At 43.0% G+C, this 21,039-nt stretch overlaps 1 protein-coding gene across 1 annotated transcript in view; it reads left to right on the top strand.

Annotated features, from left to right (window-relative positions):
- Nucleotides 1–20,596, top strand: part of mdh1b (malate dehydrogenase 1B, NAD (soluble)) — a 57,594-nt gene extending 36,998 nt beyond the window's left edge. The window contains exons 8-10 of the mRNA XM_041201276.1: nucleotides 15,274–15,413; nucleotides 17,484–17,642; nucleotides 20,462–20,596. Of these exons, the coding sequence (XP_041057210.1) occupies nucleotides 15,274–15,413; nucleotides 17,484–17,624 (281 nt within the window). The 3' untranslated portion in view covers nucleotides 17,625–17,642; nucleotides 20,462–20,596. The remainder of the gene's footprint in view (nucleotides 1–15,273; nucleotides 15,414–17,483; nucleotides 17,643–20,461) is intronic.
- Nucleotides 20,597–21,039: the final 443 nt, after the last annotated feature.

The following is a 21,039-nucleotide window of genomic DNA, read 5'->3' as shown; positions in this document are numbered from 1 at the left end:
CCTCAGCCTTGAATATACTTAACGACCCAGCCTCTACAGCCCTCTTCCATAAAGAATTCCACAGATTGACCACCCTCTGAGAGAAGAAATTCATCTTCATCTCTGTTTTAAATGGACACCCCCTTACCCTGAGGTTATGCCCTCTGGCCCTAGACTCTCCCACAAGGGGAAACAACCTCTCAGCATCTACCCTGTCAAGCCCCCTAAGAATCTTACATGTTTCAATAAGGTCGCCCCTCATTCTTCTAAACTCCAACAAGTACAGGCCCAACCTACTCAACCTCTCCTCATAAGAATATCCCTCCACACCCAGGATCAACCTAGTGAACCTTCTCTGGACTGCCTCCAATGCCAGTATATCTTTCCTTAGATAAGGGGATCAAAATTGTTCACAGTATTCTAGGTGTGGTCTAACTAGTGCCTTGCATAGTTTTAGCAAGACTTCCCTATTTTTATACTCCATTCCCTTTGAAATAAAGGCCACATTCCATTTGCTTTCCCTACTGCCTGTTGAACTTGTATGTTAGTTTTTTTGAGATTCATGCACAAGGACTCCCAAATCTCTCTGTGCTGCAGCCTTCTGCAGTCTTTCTCCATTTAAATAATATTCAGCTCCTCTATTCTTCCTGCCAAAGTGCATAACCTCACATTTTCCCACATTATAGTCCATTTGCCACGTTTTTGCCCACTCACTTAACCTGTCCAAATCCCTCTGTAGACTCCATGTGTCATCCTCACCACTTGCCTTCCCACCTATTTTTGTGTCATCCACAAACTTGGCGATAGCACATTCACTTCCCTCATCTAAGTCATTAATATATATTGTAAATAATTGAGGCCCCAGCACTGATCCATGTGGCACTCCACTTGTTACACGTTGCCATCCTGAAAATGTCCCCCTTATCCCAACTCTCTGTCTTCTATTAGTTAACCAATCATCTACCCCCAACACCATGGCTCTTACTTATTAACTAGCCTTATGTGCAGTACCTTATCGAATGCCTTTTGGAAATCCAAATATATTACATCTCCTGGTTCCTCTATATCTACCCTGCTTGTTACTTCCTCAAAGAATTCTAATAAATTTGTTAGGCATGATTTCCCCTTCATGAAGTCATGCTGACTCTGCTTGATTAGATTATGCATTTCTAAATGCACTACTATTACATCCTTTATAATAGACTCCAACATTTTTCCAATGACAGATGTTAAACTAACTGGCCTATAGTTACCTGTGTTTTTGTCTCCCTCCCTTTTTGAATAAGGGTGTTACATTGGCCATTCTCCAATCCTCCGGGACTTTTCCAGAATCTAAGGATTCTTGGAAGATTACTACCAGTGCATCCACTATCTCTGTAGCTACTTCCTTTAATATCCAAGGATGCAACCCATCAAGTCCAAGGGACTTATCAGCCTTTAGCCCCATTAGTTTCCCTAGTATTTTTCTCTGGTGATAGTTATTATATTTATTCCCCCCCCACTTTTGCCCTTGATTATTTAGTCTTTTTGGAATGCTATTAGTATCTTCTACCGTGAAGACTGAAGCAAAGTATTTATTCAACTCCTCTGCCATTTCCTGGTTCCCCATTGTTATTACCCCAGCCTCATTCGCTAAGGGGCCTATGTTCACTTTGGCCTCACTCTTCTTTTTTATATATTTAAAGAAGCCCTTACTGTCTGTTTTTATGTTACTTGCTAGTTACCCTCAAAGTTTATTTTCTCCCTCTTTATTTTTTTTTTGGTCATCTTCTGTTGGTTTTTAAAACTTTCCCAATCCTCTGGCTGACCACTAATCTTTACTACATTGTATGTTTTTTCTTTCAATTTGATACTGTCCTTAACTTCCTTGGTTAACCATGGTTAGTTTATCCCCTTCTTGACGCCTTCTTCCTCACTGGGATATATCTTTGTTGAGAGTCATGAACTATTTTATTGAACATCTGCCATTGTTCATCAACCATCTTTTCTGCTAAACTGCTTTCCCAGTCCACTCCAGTCAACTCTGCCACCCTTATTTAAGTTTAGCACAGTTGTTTCCGACCCAAGTTTCTCACTCTCAAACTGAATGCTAAATTCTACCATTTTATGGTCATGTTTCCTAAGGGTTCCTTTACTCTGGGATCATTTATTAAACCTGCCTTGTTACACATTACCAGATCCAAAATAGCCTGATCCCTGGTTGGATTCACAATGTATTGTTCTAACAAACTGTTCTGAATACACTCTATGAATTCTTGCTCGTGTCTACTTCTGTCAATTTGATTTTCCCAATCTACATGAATATTAAAGTCACCTATGATTAATGTACTGCCTTTTTTACATGCCCTCATGATCTCCTGATTTATTCTCTGCCCTACAGTATCGCTCCCACCAGTGTCGTCTTCCCCTTGTTATTTGTTACCTCCATCCATATGGATTCTACATCTTCCGATCCAAGATCCTTTCTTGCTATCGTACTTATTCTATCTCGTACTAACAAAGCTACCCCACCACCCTCTCCTTTCTGCCCATCCTTTCAAAAAGTCACAGATTCCTGAATATTTAGTTCCCAGCTTTGATCTGCTTGTAACTACATCTCCACAATGGCTATAAGATCATACCCATTAACCTCTATTTGTGCCATTAATTCATTTATTTTGTTCTGAATACTATGTGCATTTAAGTAAAGAGCCATTAATTTTGCCTTTTTACCATTTTTAACCCTTTTGACTTTATTTGCTGCTGTTTTTTAATGTTTGTACACTCTGTCCCTTCCTGTCACACTCTGGGTATCATTACCTAAATAGCTGCCCTGCAAGGCGGCCATGTCCTTTTGCTTTGTAAGCATACATATCCCCTTTCCAGAACCCTCCCTCTCTCTATTTAGTGTAAAGCCCTCTCTACAGCCCTAGATATTCGGTTTGCCAGGACACTTGTCCCAGCACGGTTCAAGTGAAGCCCATCCCACCTGAACAGCTCACTTCTACCCCAATACTGGTGCCGGGCCCCATGAACTGAAACCCATTCCTCCCACACCAATCTCTGAGCCATGGATTTAACTCCTTGACTTTATTTACCCAATGCCAATTTGCCCGTGGCTCAGGTAGCTATCCCGAGATTATTACCTTGGAAGTTCTGCTTTTTAATTTAGCTCCTAACTGTTCAAATTCTTTCAGCAGAACCTCCTTTCTAGTCCTATCAATGTCCTTGGTACCAACATGGATGACGACAACTGGATCCCTCCCCTCCCACTCCTAGTTCCTCTCCAGCCCTGAGGAGACGCCCTTAACCCTGGCACCGGCCAGGCAACACAGCCTTCCGGACTCATGCTCACAGCTGCAGAGAACAGTATCTATCCCCCTAATTATACTGTCCCCTACCACTACTACATTCCCATTTCCTCCCCCCACCTGAATGGCTTCCTGTACCACGGTGTCATGATCAGATCGCTTATCCTTCCTGCAGTCCCCACTCTCATCCACACAGCTTGCAAGAACCTTGTAATTATTGGACAATGCAGGGACCGAGGCTCCTCAAATGCTACCCCCAGGTCCCAAAACTGCTTCACCTGCAGTCACACCCTCCTATCCCTGATCACAGACCAAATTTGAATGATCTAATCTGAGAGGTGTGACTGCCTCCTGGAGCAAAGTATCCAGGTAACTTTCTCCTTCCCTGATGTGGCACAATGTCTGCAACTTGGACTCCAGTTCCTTAACTCGGATCCGAAGTTCCTCGAGCTCCAAACACTTGGTACAGATGTGTTTGCTTTGGATCATCTTGGTGTCCAGCAGAACCCACATGCTGCAGCAGCAACACATCACCCATCCTGCCTTCGCTATCGTATTTTATTAAATTTATTAACTAATAACTCTAGTATCCCCACTCTTTACACTTTATTATAAGTAATTTTTATACACACCAGTATCGATCTTATACTTAACAAGCTATCTTTAAGAAAAAGAGAAAAAAAAGTCTAGAGATCTAAACACAAACTAAAGACCTTACTTTACTTTAAAGACTTGAAATACTCACCAATCCTACTCACCAATCAGGTACTCTCCGTGCTCTTTTCCCTCTCATGCTCTTTAATGGTCTCACACTCTTCTCTCACTCTCTCACTGTGAAATGCCCCGCTCCTCTCGCCCTCGCTCCCTGTAAATGGCCCTGCTGCTTTCTCACACTCTCTCGCTGTAAATGACCATGCTGTTTCTCTCTCATCCTCTCACTGTAAATGACCATGCTGTTTCTCTCACACTCTCTCATTGTAAATGGCCCTGCTGCTTTCTCACACTCTCTCGCTGTAAATGACCATGCTGTTTCTCTCTCATCCTCTCACTGTAAATGACCATGCTGTTTCTCTCACACTCTCTCACTGTAAGTGGCCCTGTTGTTTCTATCACAATCTCTCGCTGTAAATGACCACGCTGTTTCTCTCACACTTTCTCACTGTAAGGACTGAGTGTCCCAGCACCGACTGTGTGTCTATAACAGGACATGCTACCACATGCGTAGTTAAAGCAAATATCATAGATGCATTTAAGAGGAGGCTAGATTATTTTTTTAATTCTTGGGATGTGGACGTCGCTGGCAACACCAGCATTTATTGCTTATCATTCATTGGCCCTTGAGAAGGTGGTGGTGAGCCACGTTCTTAAACTGCTGCAGTCTGAATGGCACAGGTACACCCATGTGCTGTTAGGAAGCTTCAGGATTTTGACAGTGAAGGAATGGTGATATAGTTCCAAGTCAGGATGGTCTGTGGCTTGGAGGGGAATTTGCAGGTAATGGTGTTGCAATGCATCTGCTGCCCTTTTAGGTAGAGATCATGGGTTTGGAAAGGTGCTGTCGGAGGAGCCTTGGTGAGTTGCTGCAGTGCATCTTGTAGATGGTACATACTGCTGTCATGGAGTGTCAATGTTGAAGTGAATCAATGTTTAAGGTGATGGATGGGGCCCAATCAGGCAGGCCACTTCGTTCTGGATGGTGTTGAGCTTCCTGACTATTGTTGGAGCTGCAATTATCCAAGCAAGTGGAGAGTATTACATCCTACTCTGACTCATGCCTGTAAGGAGAAAGGAATAGAAGGAAATGCTGATGGAATCAGATGAAATAAGATGCATGGAGGCTCAAGTGGAGCATAAACACTAAACACAGAGCAATTGGTCAATCATAATGTTCTTTAGGAAAATCTGTCGTCCTTACTTGGTCTGGCCTACATGTGACTCCAGACCCGCAGCAATGTGCTTGACTCTTAAATGCCCTCCAAAATGGCCTAGCAAGTCATTCAGTTCTGTCAAACCACTGCAAGGTCACAAAAAAGGAATGAAACCAGACAGACAAGCTGGCATCGACCTAGGCACCGGGAGCAACAATGGCAAACCCAGCCCTGCTGACCCTGCAATGTCCTCCTTACTAACATCTGGGGACTACTGCCAAAATTGGGAGAGCTGTCTCACAGACTAGTCAAGCAACAGCCTGACATAGTCATCCTCATGGGATCATATCTTACAGACAATGTCCCACACACCACCATCATCATCTCTGGGTATGTCCTGTCCCAGCGGCCGGACAAACCCAGCAAAGTTGGCGGCACAGTAGCATACAATCAGGAGGGAGATGCCCTGGGAGTCCTCAACATCGACTCCGGAACCCTATGACATCACATGGCATCAAGTCAAACATGGGCAAGGAAACCTCCTGCTGATTACCACGTAGCGCCCTCCCTCAACTGATAAATCAGTGCTCCTCCATGTTGAACTTGGAGGAACAACTGAGGATGGCGAGGGCACAGAATGTACTCTGAGTGATGGACTTCAATATCTATCAGCAAGAGTGGCTCAGTAGCACCACTACTGGCTGAGTCCTAAATGACATTGCTGCTAGACTGGGTCTGCGGCAGGTGGTGAAGGAGCTAACAAGAGGGAAAAACATACTTGACCTCATCCTCACCAACCTGCCTGCCGCAGATGCATCTGTCCATGACAGTATCAGTAGGAGTGACCACTGCACAGTCGTTGTGGAGACGAAGTCCCACCTTCACATTTGAGGATACCCTCCATCGTGTTGTGTGGCACTACCAATGTGCTAAATGGGATAAATTTCAAATAATGTGGCAACTCAAGACTGGGCATCCATGAGGTGCTGTGGGCCATCAGCAGCAGCAGAATTGTACTCAACCACAATCTGTAACCTCATGGCCCAGCATATCCCCCACTCTACCATTACCATCAAGCCAAGAGATCAACCCAGGTTCAAAAAAATGTGCAGAAGGGCATGCCAGGAGCAGCACCAGGCATACCTAAAAATGAGGTGTCAACCTGGTGAAGCTACAACACAGGACTACTTGCGTGCCAAACAGAATAAGCAGCAAGTGATAGACAGAGCTAAGCGATCCCACAACCAATGGATCAGATCTAAGCTCTACAGTCCTGCCACACCCAATCGTGAATGGTGGTGGACTATTAAGCAACTCACTGGAGGAGGAAGCTCCACAAGTATCCCCATCCTCAATGATGGAGGAGCCCAGCACATCAGTGCAAAAGATAAGGTTGAAGCATTTGCTACAATCTTCAGCCAGAAATGCCGAGTGGATGATCCATTTCAGCCTCCTCTTGAGATCCCCAGCATCACAGATGCCAGCCTTCATCCAATTCAATTCACTCCACTTAATATCAAGAAACGGAAGGCACTGTATACTGCAAAGGCTTTGGGCCCTGACAATATTTCGGTCATAGTACTGAAAACTTGTGCTCCAGAGCTTGTCGCGCCCTCAGCCAAGCTGTTCCAGTACAGCTACAACACAGGAAAATTGCCCAGGTATGTCCTGTACACAAAAAGCAGGGCAAATCCAACCCGGCCAATCACTGCCCCATCAGTCTACTCTCGATCATCAGTAAAGTAATGGAAGAGGTCATCAATAGTGCAATCAAGTGGCACTTGCTTAGCAATAACCTGCTCATTGATGCCCAGTTTGGGTTCCACCTGGGCCACTCAGCTCTTGACCTCATTACAGCCTTGGTTCAAACATGGACAAGAGAGCTGAACTCCTGAGGTGAGGTGAGAATGACTACCATTGACATTAAGACCGCATTTAACCGAGTGTGGCATCAAGGAGCCCTAGCAAAAACAGGAGTCAATGGGAATCGGGGGAAAACTCTCTATTGGTTGGAGTCATACCCAGCACAAAGGAAGATGGTTGTGGTTGTTGGAGGTCAGTCATCTCAGCTCCAGGACATCACTGCAGGAGTTCCTCAGGGAAGTGTCCGCAGCTGAGCCATCCTCAGCTGCTTCTTCAATGACCTTCCTTCCATCATAAGGTCAGAAGTGGGGCTGTTCGCTGATGATTACACAATATTCAGCACCATTCGTGACTCCTCAGATACTGAACCAGTCCATGTCCAAATGCAGCAAGACCTGGACAATAACCAGGCTTGGGCTGACAAGTGGCAAGTAACATTCACGCCACACAAGTGTCAGACAATGACCATCTCCAACAAGAGAGAATCCAACTATCGCCCCCTTGATGTTCAATGGCATTACCATCACTGAATTCTCCACTATCAACGTCCTGGGGGTTACCATTGACCAGAAACTGACCCGGACTAGCCATATAAAACCTGTGGCTACAAGAGGAGGTCAGAGGCTAGGAATCCTGTGACAAGTAACTCACCTCCTGACTCCCCAAAGCCTGTCCATCTACAAGGCACTTGTACATGGACAGGCTGTGGGGAGTCAGGAGGTGAATAAGATGGAATACTCCCCACTAGATGAGTGCAGCTTCCACAACACTCCAGAAGTTTGACACAGTCCAGGACAAAGCAGCCCGCTCGATAGGCACCACATCCACAAACATTGGCTCCCTCTACCACTGACGCACAGTAGCAGCAGTGTGTACCATCTACAGGGTGCACCAAGGCTCCTTCAGCAGCACCTTCCAAAGCCACAACCACTATCATCTAGAAGGACAAGGGCAGCCTATAGATGGGAGTACCACCAACTGGAAGTTCCCCTCCAAGTCACTCACCATCCTGAGTTGAAAATATATCACCGTTCCTTCACTGTCGCTGGGTCAAAATCCTGGAACTCCCTCCCTAACAGCACTGTGGGTGTACCTACACCACAGGGACTGCAGCGGTTCAATAAGGCAGCTCACCATCACCTTCTCAAGGGCAACTAGGGATGGGCAATAAATGCTGGCCCAGCCAGCGAAGCCCACATCCCATGCATGAATATAAAAAAATTGAATTTGCAAAACATCACGTGGTCTCAGAGCAAATCAAAAGTCCAGATATGCATTTGTTATGATGACCGTAGAGATGAATTACTTGTTAAAAAAAAAGAGATTTGAATTCCCAGTGACCAACTCAAAAGAATCACGCAATAAGATTCTACGATACCAAACAAACTAAAATCAACCTCAACTAAACATTACATAGTAGTCAACTAATGCACTAAACTACACAAAAGATATATCCCCTTAATTTTCTAACACAATTGAATACCTCACACCGCTTTTATACGTTATATTTTATCACTTCTCAGGATTGTAGTCTTCACTTTGAGCCAATCCAAGGTTACTCCCCATTTCACTGAGGCATAACTTCCAGTACCCATCAAAAGTCATTTCCCTCAGTCTGAAGAGATTCCCCATACCAACTTCTAACAGCTAAGCCCACTCTGGCAACATCTTCCCCCAGCAGTGCTAGGGCAAATCTTCCAATCTCCTTAAATCTCTACTGGTCCCATCCCTTCCACCAGAAAATATGCTCCCACCTGCATTTAGCCTGGTGACTACAGAGATCTCTCTGTCATTCCACTAATCATATGTTGAGGGAAGGATGAATATGAAGCCAGTCTTTTCCTGAAGCCGGGTTTATTTCCAAGACTACAGAGTAAAGACACAGATTCCTCTAGTTCCCTCCAGCACTCAGTGTGAACTAGTTTTTATACTCATGCATCGGTTCCCTAATCTTTCCCCAATTGGGGGTGCTGCTCTTAATTACCAATTTAAAGCATATACTCTATTGCAGCATAATTTCACAATTTCAACATTAAGATTCCCTTTTATCTTTTACGAGAAAACAAAAAAATGCATTTTTTTTACAGAGAAAAGAAATTAATAAAACTGAAGACATAGAAATAAATCACACATTTTCAAGACGCACATCCTGAGTTTTCCCTCTTCTAACACCCGCAATAATTTTTCACTATTGCATTCCTTTTGGTGAAACAATCTGATAACTGATGGCTTGAATCAATCCCTCGGAGTTTAGAGATTTCCTTTTTCTCCACCATTTGTTTTAGACTTGCAATATCAATTTGTCATCTTTTTTCACTCACACTCTTTGTGGAGTGTACATTATCCAAAAGGGTTTCATAGTCAATATAACATTCTATTGCTATATTTCCTTCATCATTTCCTCTTAGGCAGCACCTTCCAAACCCACAACCGCTACCATCTAGAAGGACAAGGGCAAGCAGACACATGTAAGTCCCCCTCCAAGCTACTCACCATCCTGACTTAGAAATATATCGCCATTCCTTCACTGTAGCTGGGTCAAAATCCTAGAACTTCCTCCCTAACAGCATTGTGGATGTACCTGCACCACAGGGACTGCAGCGATTTAAGAAGGTAGCTCAAGGGCAATTAGGTATGGCCAATAAATGCTGGCCTAGCCAGCAACATCCACATCCTGTAAATAAATTTTAAAAAATAGTATTTCTCTTAATCTTTTAGATAAAAAGAACACCATTTCAACCGCCTCTTCCAGTGCGAGAGTCTCTGCAGCCGGGGTGCTCTTTACTACTCACCTTATTTCCTTGGTTTCCCAAGCCAAGGGATAACATTTCTCACTTTCACCCGCAAGAAATATTATGAAACCCGCTTCACTTGAAAACTCATCAACAAGGTTTGAGTGACAGGTGTCACTGAACACAATTGATCTTATATTCTTGGGATCACTCAAATATGGAAACTACAGTACACTGTTCTCTATCTTCAATTTTTAAAATGTTTTGTTTGCTCTTAAGATGTCTTGGACCTTGGGATGTTTCATTATAATATTCAGTTCAAGAACATCAAAGCTTGCAGCCAGCCTCACCTGTGTGTGCCCAGCCAATTTAATTGTCCAGGTAAACACCGCAGCTGCTCTGTCTCATCTTTAGAAGCATCTGCATCTTTTTGTGAGGGCTTAGCCCAATTGACTGTGCTAAGACTAACACTTTCTAAATATGATTGTTGGCGTAAAGTAACCTCAGATCCATACTGTTTTATTTCTAATCCAATATATATAAAAGCCCCATTGACCTGACTCCTAACCTTAAAGTCAGTTCTAATCCTGTCAATAACTTTGTTTTGAAATTCATTAGTGCCACCCCATAGGAAGTCATCAACAGGCATCATAAAGGTGCCCGCAAGTTTCCTACCATGGTACCAATAGACATGGCAAGATCTGCCTTCAGTAGGAGACAACCCAAATTTAACAACACCCATCAAACTGAAAACTACCACACTCTGGAAGCATCGTTTGAACCATAGACATGCTTATTCAGCTTCCAAAGTTTTCCTTCTTCCTCTGGCACCTACTTCGAAGGTTTGAGAAACACTTCTGGCTGGAGGTGATCCACCTGTAGAAATGCAGCTTTTATATCTATCAACTTACGTTCCCACAAAAAAACACCAAAAGGGCCAAAAAAAATTTTAAATTACCTTCCCTGCTGTGGGCAAGTCCATTCTGACCTCTTTATCTGCTAAACATTCTCCAAAGCCCAGGCCACTAACGTCGCCTTGGCTTTATAGGTTCCATCCAGTAGGACCATCATTGTGCAGACCCACCTATACGATAATGCTGGCTGACCCGTATTTGGGACCTCTGAATACACAGCAAACTCCCTCCAACTGCCCAACTCCCTCTGTTTAGCCTCCCATATAGTTTTATTCCCCAATTTGTTGGTTATTGCAAAAACCTCTCGGTCTTGAGGACCTCTACTTCTACTACTGTGTCATGATGGTTCTGCATTCTCCATTCTACTTTGTTGTCCAGTCAGACTACGACCCCAACTTGCCTGTTGAAGTCTTCCAGGCTGCTATTGTTAGATCCCCTATCTGAGGCCCTATCCACTGTATGTGAACACTTCCTTACCCGGGATTCATAACCCGATCCACTACTGTAACTCGAGCTATGCTTCCATATTTTCCATTCTCGTACTCCATTCTCCCAATCCATGGCCTTCACTGCTTGTCCATCATCCTGGACATCCAGCCAATTCTTATCATTTCCAGTAGATCTTCCTGCCCATTCCACTGTTGTTGCATCCCTCCAGTTATCCAATCCTTCTGGACAGTGTGATCAGTATGATACCCGGGAACCCACTTTGGGCAACTGACCTCTGGACAAAATAGCCCTTTCCTGTTCATCACAATCAGATTTTCTACCAATATCTAATACTTGATCTATGATATTTTGTTCCTCTGGCTCTGTACTGCAAAATATATGAGTATGAGATGCACTTTGTGCTTTGTCATCTTCCATCACCTTGTCAATATCTGCCAAATCATAATTCATTCTGATGACCCATGTTGAATAATTACAGTTTTCTCCTCACACCCTATAACTTTCCCTGGGCCTTTATCTCTCTATCTCCTATAATAAACCAGATCACCTGAATCAAAATCTACCTCAGATGTTCTTATGCGAAGTCTCAATGCTCTCCTAGTTCTTTCTGAAACTTTAGCCTTGATAAAAGCTTTCCTGTTCCAAGTAAGGCATTCAACTGGGCAGAGAAAATAGAGCTAATGGTAGTTCCTTCTAGAGCAGGGGAAGCCTCAGACAGCACTGAAGGTAACTTTGGATTCCTTACATACACCAATTAGCACAGGCTGTACCCCCCACCACCCCCCCCCAATCATTTGCAAAGAATTTTTGCATGTATTGCCCATGCCAGCGCCATTTGGGTTGGTTGGCTAGTATCTTACACAACATTTCAATTACTGCATGATTCTCCTCACATAAATCATTGCTGCATGGGCTCTCAGCCACAGTACTCATAACTATCAAATTCAAATTCATCATTTGCAAATTCTCCTCCATTACCTGTCAAAAATGTTGTTGGTGTTCCTTGTCCAGTGCCAACCCATTTCTCCATGACCTTGTTTACAATGGTTTGTTTGTCCTTGCCATTTATAACCATAGATAGGCTAAATCTCATCAGTCTCCACATCCCCAAAGTGTAGCAAAAAAAAACCCTCAATCCTTGTCCCATACTTTTAGGCCCATTGCTACTATGTCATTAAGTTCCTGGGCTAGTGGAAGAATTGCAACAGGATGTGTTGGTGTCCTCAAGTTTTCAACATAAATGTCACATTGAGCAATAACTTGCTCAATAAAAGAGTTTCGTATTCCTTATCTACCACTCCAGCATCCCACAGCAGAGATTATAATTTCTGTGACAAAGGCTGTGGGAATTGCTTATGTAACTTCCAAATAATTGTTTTCTTGTGAATCAACCTTTTGTCACCTGAAGTTAACAACCTGATGTTCACTGCCTGAACTCTCCGACGAGAAATACCTGGCTTTCTCAATGGTATGCAGTAGTGCCCTGATAAAGAGCAAAATGTAAATCCAAGGCTTTTCTGAACACAAGTACTTTGTCATTCTCCATATCAAGTTTCATCTGAGCTTTTTTCATTGAGGATTTGCTCAAGAATAAAGGTATCTCACTGGAGACCACATCAGTATTAGTGAAGAGACTTATCCCAGCTATCTTGCATGGGAGGATTAGTTTTTTAAAATACGTTAGCATGTTGTCATCCCCAAAGTTTAAGCACATGGAGCTTTCGTACTCTAACCTTCCCTCAATCTTCCTTGTCAAGAGATTGCAAGTAGCAATTGAGCCAATCCACCCCACACACCGTGGAAGTGCAACCACTATCCAACACTGCACATTTGAATGAAGCAGCCATCAAAATACTCATCACTGGATTCAAACACCCAGTGACCAACACAATTCCTTCAGGCCAGTCACCGTCATCATTCTCAGTGTCGGAACTGTCTGTTTCATGCGTTACCTCAAAGACTCAACTTTTTTCCTTCGGACAATTCATTGCATGTTTGGAATGCAACGATAACACCTATTAATCATTCTCCATGCACTTCTGAGGTTCAAGCACCTATGGTCGTCATCCCATACACGTTTTTTCTCTTGATTCTCAAATGGGCTAAAAGTGCGACCATCTTCAGACCACCTATCAGCAACCCGTCTTTGTACTGACCCCTGCATCTAGTATTTAGGCGATCTTGAAATTCCACAACCATACAGTCCTTCTTTCTTTGCATCACTGCACAGTTGCCTGCATTTGATTGGAAAGTAGCTGGAAATGAATGTTTTCCCAAATATTTTTTTCAGGGCGGCAGCCATTTGGTCTAAGAAATTGCATGAAATTGAACCCCCATCAATACCAAAAGCTTATCTATATGTGAAATCCGTGCATAATCCAGTAACTCGAAGGCAAGCACAGACTCTGGGATTTCAAGGTCAAAATTTTTCAATCTCTTATACCACCTATCAAAGTCCAGAACATACTCTTCCATGGACTGATTAGCTTTCTTCTTAAATTTATCAAATGTTGACCACGCTTCGTATGTTTTCAACGAGTCATCCTTCTTGTAAAACTTATCCAAAAATTGTTACAGAAGGGTTAATCCCTTTTCGGTATCCAAACCAGCAACGCCTCATTTCCGAAAATACTTTACTTCTAATCTTACATTTTACTGGTAATGGCAACCATACCTTGCTTCTTCCGGGACAATGAGGTAACCCGTGTGCAGGTTTCTACTTCATTTTTCCATTACTCATATGGTTCAGTCTCTGAAAAACTGGTGGAAAATCAAAGCTTGGAAATTTGCATCGGCCTTCAGCTATTTTGTATCTGAGGTTGCCAGGAGTAGTATGTTCCTTTTTCTCTCAGAAGATAGAGACAAAAACTTCTTATTCAACATCCAATCACCAGAGCTCAATGTTCATCCTCTGCTACTGTGTTAATTCCACTAATCACGTATTGAGGGAAGGATGAATCTGAAGCCAGTCTTTTCTTTAAGCCTGGTTTATTTCCAAAACTACAGAATGAAGACACAGATTCCTCTAGTTCTCCCTAAGACCCAGTGTGAACCGTATTTTATGCTCTTACAATGATTCCCTAATCAGGGCAACCGCTCTTAATTACCAACTTAAAGCATGTACTCTCTTGCAGCACAATTTCAATATTAACACACAATATGATTGAGAGCAGGATCATTTGGGAAAAGTATCAGCACCAATCTGTTTCTGGTCATTCTGTGGGCTAGTGTATTGGACCTCCAGTATGTTGCCATTCAATATTATCTCTAGCTGTGGAGACCATATGGCACATGCACTACCCCTGACTTTGTAAGCATATTCATTTGCACTGTGCAACCAAAGTGAAAAACTAAGGCCTACAGCGCAGGAGGCCAAGGTCGATAGGAGTAAAAGGGTGCATTAATGTAAGTCAAAGTGGGGGAAAGAATGAAAATGCAAGTTGGCAAAGGATGCAATTGTCAGCAATTTGCATGCACTACTGGGTACAACCGTAAACAGTGAGACGCTATCAATTGTAAAATACGCAGTGCTCTTTTTATATTCATCAACACCTAACTGGAAATCTAAGCTCTCTGGCCTAGGAGATTAATTTCACCTAGTAGTACTCTGTTTAAATGTTTGCCTAAGATTCCCATTGTGCATTACTTTAATGCAAGTGTTAACCCTAACAAGTGCATTAAAACTGTGCAACAAGAACCTGCTTTTCTAATGAGACTTTAAACTAAGCTTTTGTCTGCCCTCTCAGGTGGATGAAGAAAATCTCATGACGCTAATTTAAAGAAGAGCACTGTGGGTTTTTCGCCAGTGCCCTGACCAATATTTATTCCCTGACCAACATCACTAAATCAAATTATCCCATCATTTTTAATTGCTGTTATGGGAGCCTGGTGTGCACAAATTGGCTGACCTGTTTCCTACATTACAAGGGAGACTAACTTTTTTAAAAGTACTTGATTTGTCGAAAAGCACTTCAAAATGACTTGAAGTTGTGAGAGGTGCTGTAAAAATGTAAGCTTTTCTTTCTTTGACAAATGTGTTCAACAGTGCACCATGAGAGGAAATTAACTCCCTACTCCCACACCCCAGGTTACTGAAAGTTATGACTGTCATATTCAGTTGTTACAAGGCAGGAACTTAAACATTTAAGATGCATTATATTTTGATCCTGTGCTTCAGGTGATTTCGATATTCCACCGGGCATCGTCTTCTCCATGCCAGTTCGATTCTGTGGTGAAAAGTGGGTGATTCAGTCACAGATTGAGATCAGTGAGGAGACAAAAAACAAACTGAAGTACATTGCTCAAGAACTGAAGTTGGTAAGTTCTCAATAACAATAGAACTTTATTTGACCTTGCCTGACAAAATACTCCTTATCCTACACCAACCCAAGTGGGGCCTCAGCACATTGCCAGTATAGTATGAGCCCTGGTTCTGTTGGCAGTATTCTCACCTCTGAGTTAGAAGGTTGCGGGTTTGAATGCCACTCCAGGACCTGAGCACAAAAATCAAAGCTGACACTCCAATGCTGAGGGAGTGCTGCACTGTCGGAGATGCCATCTTTTGGATGAGATGTTAAACTGAAGTCCAGTCTGCTCTCTCAAGTGGATGTAAAAGATTCACAGAATTATTTTTAAGAAGGGCAGGGAAGTTCAGTGTCCTGACCAATATTTATCCCTCAAATCCATATCACAAAAACAGATTATCTGGTCGTTATCACATTGCTACTTGTAGGAGCTTGCTGTACACAAATTGACTGTCACAGTTCCTGCACTACAACAGTGACTACATTTCAAAAGTACCTCATTGGCTGTAAAGCACTTTGAGACATCCAATGGTTGTGAAAAGTACTATATAAATGCAAGTCTTTCTTTTCTCCTTTTTACCTTCAACCATCCTTGTATTCATTGTTCCTGATGTGGCTTTGAGGCAAATTTTGTCTGATAACTTACTGTAAAATACCTGGGGACATTTTACTACATTTAATGCTGCTTTATAAGTGCAATTTGTTGTTATTTGATAGAACAATTATTTGCAGAGCAGACTAAACTGACTTGGTGCAGAGATGCATGATGCATTTCTCTGGCATTTGGGATAGATAAAGCAGCTGTATAATTGGCATATGTCTCTAATACCAGCACCATATAGCTCATGCATTTATACTTGTGTCTGTACCAGATTCCATTTGGTCAGCACTACTTGTGCTTGATGGTGTCAAATGGCAACACCATAACACCATTGGATTTTGATCTACATTCAGGCCATTAGGCCGAAACCGGGCAGCAGTTGGCCATGTAGCACTGAAGTCTATGCCAGCACTTTTCTCCACTTGAGCCACCTTCTCTAATACGACAATTGTGAACTAATTAAGGTCCTGTACAAATTTAGCATCACCTCCTTGCCCATCTGCCTTCTCAGGAGGATGTAAAAGATCTCGCTGCACCACTTGAACAAGAGCAGGAGTGTTCTTGCTGGAGTCCTGGTTAATATTTATCCCTCAACAAATATCACTAAAAACAGATAATCTGCTCATTATTTCATTGCTGTTTGGGGGAGCTTGCTGTGTGCAAATTGGCTACCACATTGGAACAGTGCCTACACTTCAAAAGTACTTCATTGGCTGTAAAATGCTTTGGGACTTCCTGAGGTTGTGAAAGGTGCTAAGTAAGCACATGCACATTTGTTCTTTCTCTCTTGCTTTCCCTCTCAATTTTCCCCCATTTTCTATCTCTCTCTCTGCCATTAGATACAAAATGAAGGATTCCATTGATCTTTTTATGGCCTTATCAGCTTGCGCTGGCTCTTTTGATGAGCTGCATTTCTGTGCATCAGGGTCCATTTACTCCTGTATTCCATGTAAAATCCAAGCATTTCAGCTGTATTTCTCTATTCACATTTCCAATATATTGAGTTGGGACACTGTAGTGCGGTGACTATGGACCTGGACCACGTTGTGACGGGAGCTGGGGGGGTTACAACCCCATGGATGGATTTAAAAACAAGGATGAGAATTTTTTCATTGAAGTCAATGGTAATTTTTTACCATTTGGGAGGTAATTGGGTGGGGCGGATGGCCTGCCCTTTAGAGAACCCGCTTAATTTTCATTCCATAGATTTTCATGAAAGAACAATTGGACAGGCTCTAAAGAGGGCAAACTTCTGTAAAGCTGGTGAAAATGAAGATCACTTACAGTCCTCTAAAGTGACTGAGCAAGGCTGTGGAGGCAGTCACAAGAAGAATCTCTATCTCGTATCAACTAGGCATGAGGAATAAATGTTGATCTTGACAGCACCACCAACATTCTCTGAACAAATTACAAAGTAATATTGTTACAAACTTTTCTTATAACTCAGTCGATCTTTTTTCCTGTTCTTACCCCATTCCACAGGAGCAACATTTAAATTTCATTCCCACGGAGGGAAGTGAGATGGAATCCAGTGCCTCATATGGTCCAGATCTACTGTTTGAAGCAAAAAGTATTGAAGATGAGGACGATCAGTCCTCTTTTAAAAGGAGGATTCAGTTTTAATAGGGGAACAGCAATGAGGTAGGTAGCTACCCTTCACTCATTTGGTTACACTGTATATAAAAGAATATGAACTCAGGAAAATCAGAGGAATTTCAGATTGTTTAAGAGGCTTTTCCATTGAAACCGTCATGGAACACCTTGGTTTGGGAAGGTGTATGGCTACAGGAGTATGAACAGCAACTTAACCCAAACCCATCCCAACACATAGGAGGGTAGGTCCTGAGCGCAGTGGCAAATTCTGCTCTGCCCTCCCAAGACCACCAACAGAACAGCCCAATCCTCAAGGTGCAACATTTGTCAAGTGTCTAGAATTATGGCAACACACTCACAAACAGTAGACTTGTGTCCCATCACAGTTACTGGGGGGAGAAAATGGACTCTGTAGCACCTGTTTTTTGGGCACTGCAAGGTCCCTTAAGGTTTCAAAATGGCATTCACAGTATACTTACGTCATGAAGCACACCGGACGCTATATTGGTAAATGAATTAGCATGTGCATGACCAATGCCTGCTGGAAATATGTAGAGCAGGCAGATCATGACGTCAATCAGTGTGCAACGCTGATTTAACACCAGCATTGCCATTTTGGAGCTCCATGCTCCAGCTGACACCCTTTCTTAACCTCCTACAGCTGAAAATGTATTCAACACCATGAAGGACCAGTCACCAGCATTATTTAAAGAGATCAACAACCACTTACCTGTTAGTTGCTGCATTATTTATTCTGCCTGTTGCTGCAATTCTACACGTTTTAGGTGCTTTTGGATACTTGTTAAAAGATTCAGTAGGAGTGGTCCATCTGATGCTAATGTAGTCCTATGGTGGCTTATTGGCTTATGCACAAATCAGTTGCTTCCAAACATGGGTAGCCTAGTAGGGCTTCCTCTTGGCATTAAGCATGATTGGGGGAATGAGTGGACGTCATACAGAGGAGGAAAAGTAGCTTGAAGTGGGAGGTGAAGAAGAGCTATCAGCAGGAGACCATATCCGCAGAGGGTTTTAGAGAGCAGATCTGTCGGAGAGTAGATTGCAGAATTGCTGTGATGCCCTGGGAGCCCATTAGTGCAGTGGTATCCAGAGCCATGATAGGAGCAGTCTGAGCTTTCATGACAGCAAGCTGAGATTTCACTGCAGCGTTCAGACATTGGGTGGATGCTACTTGTACTACAATGGAAGCTGAGACATCAGCCGTCAGATGCTGCATCATGATTGCTCCACGGGTCTGTTGATGGAGGTGGCTGCCCATTCCATAAAAAGGATGGGCTCCAAGCTCTACACACAGCCCATCCAAAGCCAAGTTGCTGCCAGACTTTTCTATGCTCTTTCACTTTGAGCCTAGGCTTTCTGGCAGACTTTCCAGTGCATCACGCATTTTAGTGTGTACATCCATCAGCCTTCTGTAGCCTCTTTCATCAAAGTAGTCATCTGAATCCTCTGCAGCAGGACTAGAGCAACATCGCCCTCCAGTGAGCTGGCCACTGCACTATCCTTTTCCCTTCCACCCCCAGCATGGTTCCTGTGCACCTATGCATGCTGTCACTACATGCAGTTCCTGCTTCTATCCTAGCCACTAAATTACATGCAGTGTCATTTTCTGAGCTGGTGGCTATGACTGTGAATTTGAGTGATGGTATGTCTTTATCTTCACTGTCTTCTTGCTGTTCCATCATTGCCTGGGCAGGTTGCAGCTCTTGGGTAATTAAAATGAAATAGGGACGAGGGTTGAGACAGGAGAAAGTAAGAAGTGAATGCATACACCACCTACAGATTGTGAGTCCGAAGAGAGTTAGAAATAAGGGAGAAGTGTGATGAGAGGAGGAGGATTAGGTATGAGGATACCATCATCTTCATTGGATTCAGCATTGCTGGTGTGCACGGCCTCAGCAATGTCCCTTCCCATAATGGCCAGCATCATCTCTCCTCATGAGGGTAAGGACTTGCAGGAGCGCCTGTCCCCCTCTGGTTAGTTCCTGCTGCTTCTGGTTGTGTACCCCCTTTTCCTGCAAGACTGAGGGAAGCATGTCAGTGAGTGTCGTGCAACCTGTTCGGGTGATGGGGCTATCATGACTGCATTGTCAACATAATGTGCAAGCTGTTAAATGTTGCAACAGTGTGAAAGGTGTGAGGGTGAGTAGAAGCATATGAATGTTATATATGAGTCCTAATTGATAGAGATTGTTGGTAGCTGAGCAAAGGGGCTGTGGTGAATTAAGCAGCTGCCTAGAAATGGCCTGCCAGTGGCAGACCTGGTTGGATGGCAGCGCCCCAAGTAGGCTTTGAGACCTGGCTAGCCACGGCTGCGACCACAGGTTGCCTCTCCACAAGGTGGCCTGGCTGCTGAGGCCATTGTTAAATTTAAAAGTTTAAAAAGTTGGAGAGAGATACAACTCTCATCCTTACCAGCAAAGGCAGACTGCTGCTCCTACTATGCTGAAGGGCCACTTATGGCAAGTTGTGGTCTGCCTTCAACCTGGGAATATTGCAAAACATGGGCAAGGTTACAAATCAGAAGTAAATACGCCACCAATAAGAATGGGGAAGGTAGAAGGTAAAAGATTAACATCTCTCAATGAATTATGTTTCGAGAAACAAAGCTTATTGATTGAAAGGAGTGAGACTTAACTGTTCATAGCTTTAGTTAGAATTAACAGATCGATTGAAGGTGGTCAGTGACCTGAGCAAGCAACTCATGAAAAAGAAGAGGAAATATTTCATTTTGACCCATTAATTTGTACATTAAGAAGGTAAGTGTAAAAGGTTAGAGTTAGAAACTTGGGTCAAGAGTAGGCTGGCTTCCTTCTGTCACAGTGTTCAAGTTCTTCTCTCTTCTGTTACAGGTTGTGAATTGTACCATATTTGCTTTTCTCCAACTCCCCGACATGTGACACTAACAGAACAGACAATGGAAAGGGCTTCATTCACTGAAATGACAATTGTCATATATTACTTTGTTAATTAAAGAATAGATCACACCACTGAGTCCACTTTCAAAATGTGAGTCTCACGGTTGAGACCAATTTTTAAAAATCAATTCTAAAGACTTGGGATTAATTTTGATATCATTTTTAAATTTGTTCAGGTTTTCTTGAATACTTTTGTTGAAATGGTGATTGTCAATGACTTCATCAGATACCAGGAATTACTGAGCTGCATGGTGAGGGATCAGTGCCATTTGAAGTACTGTAATTAAACCAATGTCCCTTAGCGAACTTACTTCAGTGGATTCTGCTAATTCACCTCCCATGTGTTATTTGATTTGATCATTTAGCCAAAGCAATTATCCTGAAGATGTCATGAACATACACAGTTATGAGAACAACGGGAAGATCCCTAGACCCACCACTGCTCACTCTGCTCACCAGAACTCATGCATCATTCTCACCAATCACTAGTAATCCAATGTCCAGAGGAAGCA

The sequence above is a fragment of the Carcharodon carcharias genome, chromosome 12 (assembly GCF_017639515.1).
Source record: "Carcharodon carcharias isolate sCarCar2 chromosome 12, sCarCar2.pri, whole genome shotgun sequence".
NCBI lineage: Eukaryota > Metazoa > Chordata > Chondrichthyes > Lamniformes > Lamnidae > Carcharodon > Carcharodon carcharias.
Note: the sequence above shows the minus strand (reverse complement) of the source record. Positions and strands in the feature narration are given on the sequence as shown.